General features: G+C 34.3%; 1 protein-coding gene across 1 annotated transcript; it reads left to right on the forward strand.

Moving 5' to 3' along the window:
• Nucleotides 1-1221: 1221 nt before the first annotated feature.
• Nucleotides 1222-9745, forward strand: LOC129065509 (carbonic anhydrase 3-like). Its single transcript, XM_054566743.1, is given in 4 exon segments — nucleotides 1222-1257; nucleotides 1303-1476; nucleotides 1814-1907; nucleotides 8778-9745. Coding segments are annotated over 4 exon segments (1128 nt in total). The 3' UTR covers nucleotides 9602-9745.
• Nucleotides 9746-13308: the final 3563 nt, after the last annotated feature.

Below are 13308 nucleotides of genomic sequence, written 5' to 3' on the forward strand. Positions count from 1 at the left end.
AGTAATTATATAAGCCCTGACCATGGATGTTGCCTCCAGGAGCCAGTCAGCATATTCAATCTCACAGGAGTTGTAAATACTTATTAATGAGTAGGTAAATAGGAAGGGCTCCCTATTTCTATGGAAATATTGCTTCCGTTTGAAAGGAGTAGAAGAACTTTGCATGAGATTAGCCCACATCCCAAGGTCAAAGTCAGTAAAGAAAGCTTGCATGTGGGGGGTTTTATTGCAGGGAATCTGTTGGCACCAAAAGAGTATAAGAACTTTGAAAACTAGAGAAATTTCAAGATGTTAAAAGGATAAAGCTCCAGATGCTATTTTAAGTCTAGGAACAGCGGCAAGCACACTGGGGAAGTGTCAGAGAGTATAGAAGGAACATACTTAAAAGGGAGCAAGGTCATTGAAGCCAAATTAGATCTATATGATCTATATGACAGGCTAAAAATATAGATTTATTTATTCATTTAAAAATGCTTTCTTAAGCACTTTCAATACATCAAAGGGAAAAAAAAGAAGACAAAAACCCCTGCCCTTTATAGAGCTCATGTTCTAGCAGATTTACTGGGAACTTACTGCTTTTAAAATGGTATTCTAAGGGCAGCAATATGTGAGTTATCACTAGGTTGGCTTGAGTCAGAGAAACCTAACAGAAACAGAGAGGCGTGGCCTGATGGAATGACCTGGAATGACGGCCTAGAGAAAAACTGCACCCAAGGAAGTGCTGAGAGGTTCCCTGTTAAGCTGCAGGCATGAAGTCAATAATTAAGGCACTCGGGCTTATCACTTATTGAGGAATGGGACACACTACCATGGCAAGAGAAAGGAATTAGGAGATATCTGAAAGGAGACCGAGAAGATAATGTTGACATACCTTATTTTTAGATTAGTTTCAATATGATGACACCCTTAAACAGCACACCAGGGAAATTTACATAAGTAGTACTCGAAGGAAAGACCTAAGAACATAAAATATAATAAAAGGAAAGTGGGCAGCATATTAACAGATGAAAGCTAATCCTGGGTTAGTTAAGCATTTAATACTAACGATAACTTAAAAAATAATATCTTCACTCAAAAGCAAAGAGTGAGGATAAAAAAAGAAAGTACACTTAGGAGAGAAGATGAAAATCTGCCGAACCTGCCTAAAAGAAGAAACAGCAGAAGAAAACAGAACACTAAGGAGATATTTCAATAAATCAGAAAAGAGAGTTGGCAAACAAAATGCCTGCCCCTCTTAAAGTGCTAGAAGCTATCAAGGTATGGAAAATGGAAAATTTGTTGAAATAACTATTTTTGATGTAGGTTTATGGTCCTTTTCAGAATTCCAAGGCACATGTTTCAGAAGGATCAAATGTACTTTCAAGTGAAGATTCTGCTGAGGGTAATTTTCCATCGGGGAAAACGTACAGCGAGAAGAAACTTTTCTTTAGTAGGCAGGTTTCACGAGGTCAGCAGTTTGCAGAGAGAGAAGCAATGGTAAGCGGGTTAAAGTGCCAGAAGGGAAAGCCGGGAATTTTTCATGTAAGACCCAGACTATGGGCAACGTCACTGCAGATATCCACAGTTTACATGAAGATGGTTCGTTATAAACGTTAATTGTGAAAGAATTGGTTGATCTTTCCCGTTTCCTCACCTCCTGATATAAAGTACACTTGGTGACATAATTAACCACTCGTTTCATCCATTAATATTAAACCTTTAGATTGTATGCACCGTCAGCCTGCCCAGGCTAACTGGCACCCTGCTGAAGTGAAACCAAGAAGGTTTTTCCTTTATTCATAGTATCCTGATGTTCTGAATATTCCTTCAATAGGAACTTTTGGCAACTTTAGTACGGAGTACAGGCAACACAAAGAATGTAATATCACTTACAGATACTTGGGAATTTCTTGTATTCTCTAAATTTGGTGAGTATAGGTGTGGTATAGCCATGGTATGTCTTTGTAGTTATTAAAAGATTCTTTAGATACAACAGTACATACCACAACAACAATAATAATTGTAATGATAATTTTTAGTGTGTGCCAGGCTCTGTTGTTTTAAGATCTTTATTTAAAATGTAAAATATAAATGGATTAGGGTTTAATGAATTCAACTTTAAAGCCTAAAAGAACTTTTTTTATTCCTAAGAAAACTAATTGAGAGAATAATTACCTGGGATTCCAAGCGACTCCTCCGGCAGACTGTGACCAGAGAAAGAACTTGAGGATGGTAATTGTGGGATTTATTTCTTGAAATTTTAATAATTTTGAAATGGAATTAAATTTTGGACTTTAATTTTTTTCCTGGATCTTTTGATAAAGAGGAGAGAAACGAATCGTATTAAAATGTCAGTCATTTAAATACTTGTGTTCTTTGAGGTGTATTTCTGCCATCATTGGACTGATGAACAAATTTTAAGTACGTTACATCAGTTTTTGTGACACGGTATATACTTAGGTAAGGATTATTCTAGGAAGCAGTTTTAGTTTTTATATATTATTTGCATACGAGAGTAGTGAGGACTTGAAATTAATTTTTCATAGTATTTTTTTCTTAATCTAATATTTTCTTTAGGCAAAAGCTAACCCCACATCCAGTAGTCCCAGGATGATAGCTAAAGATGCATGTGTTTGGTATAGGGTAATTTGATTAGGAAGTGAGAGTAGAACTAACCTGAGAGAATAATGGCCTCCTCCATCCAGGGGCACAGCCGCATTCCAGTTTTAATTATTAAGGGTTAATTGTTAAGGCCCATTAAGTTAAAGAGAATAAAATCTGGGGAGTGATAAAGTGTAACTTATTTCCCTATCAAACTATTACCTGGGGAAGTCATTTATTCCAGTCCTCAGAAGAGAAAAGGATTGTGAAGTTAACTTTTGCTCTTCTTTTCGCTTCCCAAGTCTTCCCCTTGCTCATTACTGGAAACAATTTAAGAGAAAACAAATTGGTCACCATGATAACTTTTGTTAGGAATTGAGTTTCATTTACTAGTGTTTTGAGCATTGGCAATTTTGATGTATTATGTTGTGGTTTTTGTAAATTTTTATGGATCTCTATTTATTTCAGTTTATTTTTAAATTGACCCCAATTTTGTACTTTTTTCTAATTGATTTTAAGTCAATTATACGTACACTATTTGTAACATAGGAAAAAACCTGGTTCAAATTTAATACCAAACAGTTTAAGATTTCAGTTGGAAAACCCAAAATATCTATCTCTAGTATACCAGGTGAAGCAACATTAATAATAGTCTCTTGGGTAGAATACTTTATTTTTTATTTATTATTATTTTTTAAATTTTTACTTATTTTATTATTATTTATTTGGGTGGAAAATTTTAAAGTTTCCAAAACTGATAAAAGGCTTAAGTATATCCTAAATAAATAAAACTTACTTAAGTGTTGAGTAGAATTTGGAAATTTAAACATCAAAGTTTTGCAAGTGGTGGTATCTGGATACATGACAGTATCTGGGTACATGCGATTTTTCTATGACTTTTTTCACTTATTTATATCTTAATTATTCAGAATTAAGTATTGCATTCATGAAAAGGAAAACTTAGACTTAACCTAAAAACAAAATTTACTATAAAGGGTACATAAGTTGGTTTGGGGGGACCTTGGTGATTTATACTTCAAAATTACAATTCATTATGAACCAATGATTTCCCTTCTGTTGATTTCACTGTGTTTTCATTTTATGCTTAGGCGTGAAAACCATTTAGTATGTTCCAATTACTTCCCTCTTGTTAGACATTTAATTTTACCCCCCAATTAAACCCATATTTATTGGATATTGAAGCTGTGTCAAATTATTTTCAGTTAACTCACCGGGCAATTGCAATGCATAGCTCTTTAATTGAAACTAAACATTTTAAATGAATTAAAATCCAATTAAGTATAGCTTAAAATCTATCTATGCTTATATCTTAACTCTGCCAAATGCCATTTTATTTTTCTATTATTTTTATTTCATTTTAGGGACTTATGCCTAAGGGTCACTGATTATAAATATTGATTATAATAATTATTATTATAATAATTATCACTAAATCAATTGATCTTTTCTAAAAACACTTGAATTTTTTCTAGTATTTAATACTGCCGAAATATTCTTGTAACTCTCTATCTTACTTTGATATAGTCCTACAATATTATGCTTATTATTCAATATATCTAGTACAGTGATTTTCATCTAGTGTGCTGCAAGAATTTTTAAAACATGCAATACCTGACTATTCAGTAAGCGACACTGACCTCTTTTCCTTTAGATTGCCAAATTAAAAAACTAACAACAGGCAACACAACAGAAGCCATCCAGTGAGAATGGATCAAAATCATACCTATTTTTTTGTCAGATTAACAAAAAAGTGTTTTTGGTGTGTTACAGAATTTTAGTAATTAGTTTATGTGTACCATGAAATGAAAAAGGTTGAAAATCACTGCTCTAGTGTATCTTAGGCAATTGTTATTTTCTTCTCTTGCATCCACCACTTCTCTTTGTTCTACATTCTTATTTCCCCTTTTTCTCTCTTTTTCTACCTGATGTTCCCTTCTTTATTTTTTATTCTGATCATCTATTCTTCCATTTTTACTTTCTCTTCCCTTTTCCTGATTATCTGTTTTCTTCTTTATTTTTCCTTCTATTATCCATTTTTTTCCTCCTCATGCTTTTGTGTTTTTCCCTTCTAAATAAAGGCAATCCTGTAATTGCTAATCTTAAGTCTGTGCAGATTTCCTCCGTACTACTGAATTTCTAAGTGTGGTCCAAGGATGACTTTTGAGGGGAGGGTGTCTTCCCTTTCCTAACTACCCATTTGTGTGAGGTCAGATTTCCTGCATATACTGCAACCAAAACAGCACATCACAACTGATTTCACATCTGCTAGATAGTTATCCCAATCCTTGAAATCTGTGAATGTTTTGCCTCCAGTGGATTAATTTAAGGATTTGGAGATGGGGAGATTATTCAAGTGGCTCCAATGTACTCACAAGTATCCTTATACGAGGGAGTCAGGAGAGCCAGAGTTGAAGAAGATGTGAGGATGGGCTCATAGACCAAAGTGGTTTGGCCGAGAGTTGAGGACTTCTGACCACAAGACATATGACCACCCATTTCAGATTCCTGACCACTAGAACAATAATTTAATACATTTTTATTATTTTAAGTCACTAAGTTTGTACTCATTTGTTACAATAGCTATTGGAAACCAACATGGGATCTGTGGTTGAGGAGCTTTAAAGATTGTAGATTCCAACCCTTCAGAGAGTAGGAGTGTTTCAGATATGGAAGGGGAATTGGACATTATTACTCTTATTATTATTTTTATTACTTTATTTTTTGCCCTAATGATTTGAGATATCATCTTTATCACATATCTGTTTCATATACACTTGAGTCTCTTTCTGGGTCTTCCATTTAATTACACTAGTCTCTTTTTTTAAAATTTGTATTTCAGTACCACATTGTTGTAATTGTAGAGGTCTTACGGCATGCTTTAATTTCAGGCAGGGCTAGTCACCTCTTCTAGGTTTTTTAAAAAAATATTTTCCTGGCTATTTTTGCATGCTTTTCTTTCCATGTGAACTTTAGGACAACTTTTTTTAACTCTATAAATTATTTTTAAGAGTTCCGCAGATGACTTTGGAAATTAGTAAATTTTAATAACTGCTGGCAAAGAGAACAGGTTGGAATTTAAAGGGTGGGAATACTCTGACAGTTTAGAGAAAGGTCACCTGAATCTGAGGCAGTTACAAATTCAAATTATCATTAAATAATTATTTGTAATCCACATGATGATAACTGCTTTTAAAATATACTTTAGGACAATTACTTTAGGATTTTTTTTAATTTTAATAATCTATACTGAAATTTAGCAGCCACACCTGTAGTAATTGCCCAGCTTGATATGTGAGAAAAATACAAAAATTTATCCTTTTCAGTAAACTATTCAGAGTAATTTTCCATAACCACAATCTTTTTTTCTTTCATATCTTCAATTTTTAAAGGACTATTGATTCATAATGATAAGTTGAAAATGTTAGCTTATTTAACTTGCATGAGCGAGGAAACCACGGCAGATAGAAAATGATTATATTTTATTTTTGAAGAGTTTTAAAAAGCATGGTCTTTGGGGTTAAAAGGCATATTATTGAAAATATAAATCTCATGTTAAAAAGTCCCCATTGGCTTCCCATCACATTCAGAAATATTCCAAATTTCTCAATATGGCCTGTGTTTGGGCCCTTGGTTATCACTCTGATCTCATCTTCCATACCTTTTCTGTGGTACCAACTTCCTGTGAACCTCAAAGCCTCCTTGCCTTCCTCAAGAATATTGGTCATGACATGTCCTCAGGCTCCTCATGTTTATTTTTCCAGCTACCCATTATTCTTTCAGTTTACTTTTCTCTTCATTGATATCTCTGCTCAAATATTAATTTCTTAGATAGTCATTTTTCTGAGTGTTGTATAGAAAAATGGATGATAAAAATCCCAGTGTTGAGGAAGGGAGACCAGTTAGAAGACTGTCATATGTTCAGGGAGATTACCGTGGCTGTTCCATACAGATGTGTACATACACTGATGATGACTATAAATTGGCCTAACCAATTTGGAAAACTGGCAACAGTATTTACTAAAGCTGAATACACATGCATGATAGGACTCAGCCATTCCACTTTTAATTACTTACCCAAGAAAAATGAATATATTTGAACATAAAAACATATTTACAGGAATGCTAATAGCTTTATACATAAGTGCTTTCAAGCTGGAAATAACCCAACAATCCATCAATGGAAAGAATTAATTAATTGTGGTATATTTCCAAAACAGAACTTCAGAATACAGTTGTATTTCATTTTTCCATTTTGGAATGAAATGAAATAATGAGATACCATAACACATACCAACATGGATAAATCTTATAATGTTGAGCGAAAAGAACTAGTTACCTGTGTCCATATTGTATGACTAAAGTTATATTCACTTCAAGAACAAACCAAAAAGTATAGAATAATCATTACCTCTGGAGATATATTGAGTGCGTGGGGCATGAGGCAGCCTACTGAGGTGCTGGAAATGTTCTATATCTTAATTTGAATGTATTTATAGATATTTATGCAAAATTCATATAGATTTTTTATTTTATATAGAATTTATATTTATATAGATTTATATATAATTTACACATATGTATAAATTATTGATGCTGTCAACTTGATTTATATACTTTACCATATAAAAATGACAACTCATTTAAAAAATTAAATTAAAAATATTATTTGGACTTGATTCACTGTGAGTTTGATGACATGGTGCAATTCAGGATATTTTCTGGAGATAAGGTTAACAATATGTGGTGAAGGGAGAATCTGTAAGAGAAAAAGAGCCCTTAAAGATGATTACATTGATTTTGGAATTTCATGAGCTGAGATGTGGAAGATTTAGAGCATTGAAGGAGATTCAAGAACTTCATCATCTTTGCTTGTTAATAGGTATATCTGTTAAACACACACATATATGAAAGCACAATATATAAATTGATATAAACAGCTATAAATAAAATGCTATATGTGTTAAAAGAAAAAGAAATACATATACTCTTTACCTAAATAGTTATTTTTCTCTGACTCATAATTTGCAAATGAAGTTATTAACAATAAAATGAAGCAAATAACATTAAACTGTTAGGCTAGTTTCAAGATGAAAGTATCTTATGAGTCTTACAGTGCTTTGTTACTGGGAACTCTTTACAGGATAAATGTCTAATTTAACTTTCTTCTTACAAAAGCATATCCTATATCTGTGTGGTCCAATAAGCAGCGACTAAATGCATGTGTCTATTGAATACTTGGAATGTGGCTAGAGCAACAAAACAATTTAATTTTATTTAACTTTAATATAAATTTTAGTGTAAAGAGCCACATGTGGCCACTGACTATTGGACATATTGTCATTATTAGTACCTGAATAAATAGCTGATTCATATTTCTTTGTTAAAATGAAAGCACACTATCTAAGGTACAGGGAGTATATTTGTCTCTATAAAGTTAACCAACTACTTATTTGGCTCATTACTAGCTGAGCACTGTATAGATATGCTTGCTCGAAAGCTTTCACAATAACCATTCACAATAACCATTTAACTACTACTACATACTGTACCTCTTCATCTAGTTGAACTTCAGAAATTCATACAACAAGATAACTCTTTGTTAACCAATGTGAGTCTCAAGCAACCAATACCAGCCTGTTCTCTAGTAATGATACAAAGATGAAACTATCCCTTCATAAACAATAAAATACTGGGTTCGCCGAAAGGTCTGTTTAGTTTTTTTCTGTACGATGGCTCTTGTAGTTGCTTAGTTGTCTTGAACTTCATTCAAAACAGTTTTGTTAGATTGTATTGTGACAGATGTCATACCAGCATTCATTTAAAAAAACATGAAAATTGGCAAATTTTTGTGCAACCATTTTAATAATGAAGATGGAAGAAAATAAGCAACATTTTAAGCATATTATAAGTTATTATTTCAAGAAAGGTAAAAACACAACAAAAGATTTGTGCTGTGTATGAAGGAGGTGCTATGACTGATCAAACTTGTCAAAAGTGGCTTAAAACTTTTGTTCTGGAGGTTTCTTGCTGGATGATGCTCCAAGGTCGGGTAGACCAGTTGATGTTGATAGTGATCAAATTGAGCCATTAAATGAGAACAATCAATGCTTTACCACATGGAAGATAGCCGACATACTCAAAACATCCAAATCAATGAAGTTATTGGTGAAAATTAGGCGCAGAGAGCGGGCAGGAACAACCAGGAGAGAGAACGACCACGGCCAAGGAGCGGGGCTACGCCAGCCACAATGGTCCTGATCACTGGCATGAGCTTTACCCAATTGCCAAGGGAGACAACCAGTCGCCCATCGAGCTGCATACTAAGGACATTAAGTACGATCCTTCTCTGCTGCCATGGTCTGCTTCTTATGACCCTGGCTCTTGCAAGACCATCCTGAACTATGGGAAGACCTGCAGGGTTGTGTTTGATGATACTTTTGATCGTTCGAAGCTGAGGGGTGGTCCTCTCAGTGGACCCTACCGGCTCCGCCAGTTCCACCTGCACTGGGGCTCCTCTGATGATCACCGTTCTGAGCACACTGTGGATGGAGTCAAGTATGCAGCGGAGCTGCATTTGGTTCACTGGAATCCAAAGTACAACACGTTTGCAGAAGCTCTGAGGCAACCTGATGGAACAGCCGTGGTTGGCATTTTTCTGAAGATAGGACATGAGAAGGGTGAGTTCCAGCTGATTCTTGATGCACTGGACAAAATTAAGACAAAGGGCAAGGAGGCGCACTTCACGAACTTTGACCCATCCTGCCTGTTCCCTGCCTGCCGTGACTACTGGACCTACCATGGCTCCTTTATCACGCCGCCCTGTGACGAATGCATCGTATGGCTACTGCTCAAGGAGCCCATAACTGTGAGCTCCGACCAGATGGCCAAGTTGCGCAGCCTCCTGTCCAGCTCTGAGAACGAGCCCCCAGTGCCACTGGTGAGGAACTGGCGCCCCTGACAGCCCATCAAGGGCAGGGTGGTGAGAGCCTCCTTCAAATGAGCACTCCCAGGAAGGGAAAACTGCCTGGGAGAGCTTGGTTCCTGGCCCACTTTCAGTGCTACTTACTCCAAGTATATTTCAGCTTCCACATTAAGCAATAAATGAGAGAAATATAATCACCAAAAAACTAAAGTTACTGATGACAGGATTAACTAGGAAAGCATGTGGCTTTTGTAATAATCACCTTTCTTATAAAGTAGCATTCACAGTAAGGTTTCAAAGAAGGTGAAACAGAGAAGAGTAGATACAGAAAAAGGGCTATTGGGCACCATTTCTGTTTTATCACAAATTTCACAGAACTTCAATTTTACTATTTTCATATTATGCATTGTCCATATTAATGAAATAGTGATTAATGCTATATGTAGGTATAGAGGTGTATGTAAGTCATCAGCAATTAAATATAAACAGAGATAAAATGACCATGGACACCAAGGATTGAGATAATAATATGTTTTAACTCTTAGATAAAACCAACAAGAGGTCCATGATGTATTAAAAATCTAGCTCTTACAAAGATGACCTGGTTTTAATTATCAATGAAAAGAAAATGCATTTGACCAGGAGTTTTAAAAAAACATTAGCTAGTGTTTGAATTTTTCCTTCCTAAAGATGATTGACTTTATCCTAATATTTTCCTTTACCTGAAGGAGGGCCATTTATTCTTAATTTTACTACTTTGATATTTGCATGCTTTTTAAAATAAAACTTCCTCTGCTATCTTTCTAATTTGAGAGTGGGATGAACAGTTCCTGGCACATGCAGGGGCGAATGCCTGAATTCAAAGTAAGGCAGGTGGGCTAATCATCCAGACTAATAAAGACATGAATGCAGAAAAACAAAAAAAAGTTATTGGTGAAAATTTAAAAAAATGTTTTTTATTTTATGGTAAAAACATATGGAGGACTTTTGGCCAGCCCAACATAATAGACCTCATCTTTGATTTGTCCCTGTAAAAATATGTATCTTCCCTTAATTTTCAAACATTCCCAGTTCAATTCCTAAATCCATGTGTAAGATGTCCTCCCTGATCATCCTCGTAAGGGTCTTAACACATATATATTATTGTGTTTCTTGGTAGGTGAAAATTTGCTTAGAGGAATAAACACTTTTCTAGCTATGCAATCATTTTTATGCCATTAATTAACTGTGCATCCCAAATAAATTATTTACTATCTGAAGGTTATAGTTTATTTATTTACATAATGGGATATATCTTTAAAGCTTACCTTACCTGCAACACATCATCAATAATTCATAAACTTGACATAAAAAATATGCTTTATCATTAAAGAGCTATATGAAAAATGAGAAAAAAAACTTCAATAATAGCTAAGTTCACACTGCCTACTGGAAATCTTGTATTTAGTTACTGCTAATTTTGGGGCTTGGAGGAAATTTTAGGTCTCAAGTTTATAGTCCATTGAGCTTAAAGTTAATCACAGACTATTCAGGATTTAAGTGCTATATTTACGGAACTAGCAATTCTCTTTGGAAAACATACTTCAATTGGGTTTGCCACACATGACAATCAGATAATTTTGTCTAAAATGGGAGAGAAAAACCTGTTTAAATCTACCTAATTTCTTTAATACACCTGAATATACATTGAGACAAAATTATTTAGACATCAATATAAAAAAGAAGGGAGCATTTATATATTTCATATTTGTCACTATATTAGAAATAATGCCATCATTGGTACTCTCTTTCCATGTTTGTCAATATATATGTATTTATGTATGTGTATATATATTCCAGTCTGTCCAGAAAAAAGTCTAGCTTTTGTTAATATAAGGAGAATGGTTTCCATGACAACAATGTAACCTGGCAGACAAGGAGAGTGGACTGGAATGAGCCTGTGTGAACAATGATGACTTTACTGTACTATTTGCTGGGAGTGGTAGGCACTGTTGAATGAGCATGTGTATTGTGTGGTCACTGCATTCAAATGTGACTGAGAGAGTAGAGCAATGAATCTGCGTCAAACTTGGCATTAAGCTTGAATATTCCTTTACAAAACTATTTGGATAATTCAGAAGACCACAGCTATGGTCAACTGGTGATTGGCAGCTTCATCATGACAACATTCTTACTCATGTATCATGTCTCATGCAGATGTTTTTTGTTTGTTTGTTTGTTTGTGTTTTTTTTTGTAAAACATCAAATTACCCAGGTGACTTAGCCACCCTATGGGCCAGGTTTGGCTCCCTGTAACTTCTGGCTTTTCCAAAACCTAAAATTACCTTTGAAAGAAAAAAGATTTCAGACCACTGATGAAATTTAGAAAAATACAATAGGGTAGCTGATGGCAATTGGGAGAACTGTGTGAGTAGGCCAAGGCGCCTACTCAAGGGAACTGAGGAGTCATTGTCCTATGTATGTTTCTTGTATCTTGTATCTTCTTCAATAAATGTCTCTATTTTTCATATTACATGGCTGGATACCTTCTGGACAGATTAAACACAAACACATACATGCACACACACACATATATATATGTGCATATATATACTCATACATATAGCATACCTGGAAGGATAGATACAATGATGACAATGATGTGTGTGTATGTGTGTGTATAGAAATAGTCCCCAAATTACAATGTGTTAATTTATGATTTTTTCTGCTAATTTATGGTTTTTAAACTTTACAATGGTATAAAATCAATATGCATTCATAAAACATATAGTTCAAATTTTTATCTTTTCCAGGTCTAGTGATATGTGGCTTTATACTCTTTACTGGTGTTGGACAGCTGCAGCAAGCCACAGCCCCCAGTCTGTACAATCATGCAGGTAAATACTGATACTCTACAGTGTACTGTTTTTCCAGTACTTTTTTTTTTGGATATTTTGTTTTGTATTTTTACACCTCATCATGTCTACAAAATGCTCATATGTGTGCCAGTGTGTTTTTAGCTGTGTATATTAATTGCAAGGACAACTCTACATTGATTGTGAGTACAACTGATTATGTCCAACTTTAGGACATTTCTGAGTACATTTAAGGTAGACTAGCTTAAGCTATGATGTTTGGTAAGTTAGATGTGTTAAATGAATTTTCCACTTATAATGAGTTTATCCGGATGTAACCACACCATCTGTCAAGGAACGTCTATCCATCCACCTATTCTCCGATACATAATATATGGCCTAGAGGGTCATATATATATTCATCCTTATAACATTGGAATGATTTCAAATAGTTGCAGATTTCTGATTTATAGAAACTTTTAGACTATAAGTTATCATTCTGGCCTTAAGTGATAGTTGAGCCTTATAAAATAAAAATATTAAACTTTAACATTTTAATTGTAATTATAAAACAACTCAAAATTATATTAACCAGTTTGTTACCCTGAGGTAACATATAAAGATTACTTCACATTGATACTAGAAAATTTTCTTACAAAACATTAAAATTTCAAAATATCTATAAGGCTTGGTTCATATCTGCAAAATAATTTTCCACTAGAGGTTGTATACCTATGCCTAACACAGTTAACATTACCATAATTGCACTAACATAACTGAGATCCTTCTAGTTATATAATTCTATGAAATACCAATCATCTCTGTTTAAGAGAAGAATCTGAGGGTTTCTTTAGCCATATGATACTGAACAATATGAGCTCTTGATGAAATAAGCACTTCCGTTCTTTTGTTATTATATACATTTATATTAAAGAGTTGTGTACAGAACTC

This window comes from Pteronotus mesoamericanus, unplaced genomic scaffold, assembly GCF_021234165.1.
Source record: "Pteronotus mesoamericanus isolate MK-2021 breed Mesoamerican mustached bat unplaced genomic scaffold, CSHL_Meso_final contig_180, whole genome shotgun sequence".
Taxonomy (NCBI): Eukaryota; Metazoa; Chordata; class Mammalia; order Chiroptera; family Mormoopidae; genus Pteronotus; species Pteronotus mesoamericanus.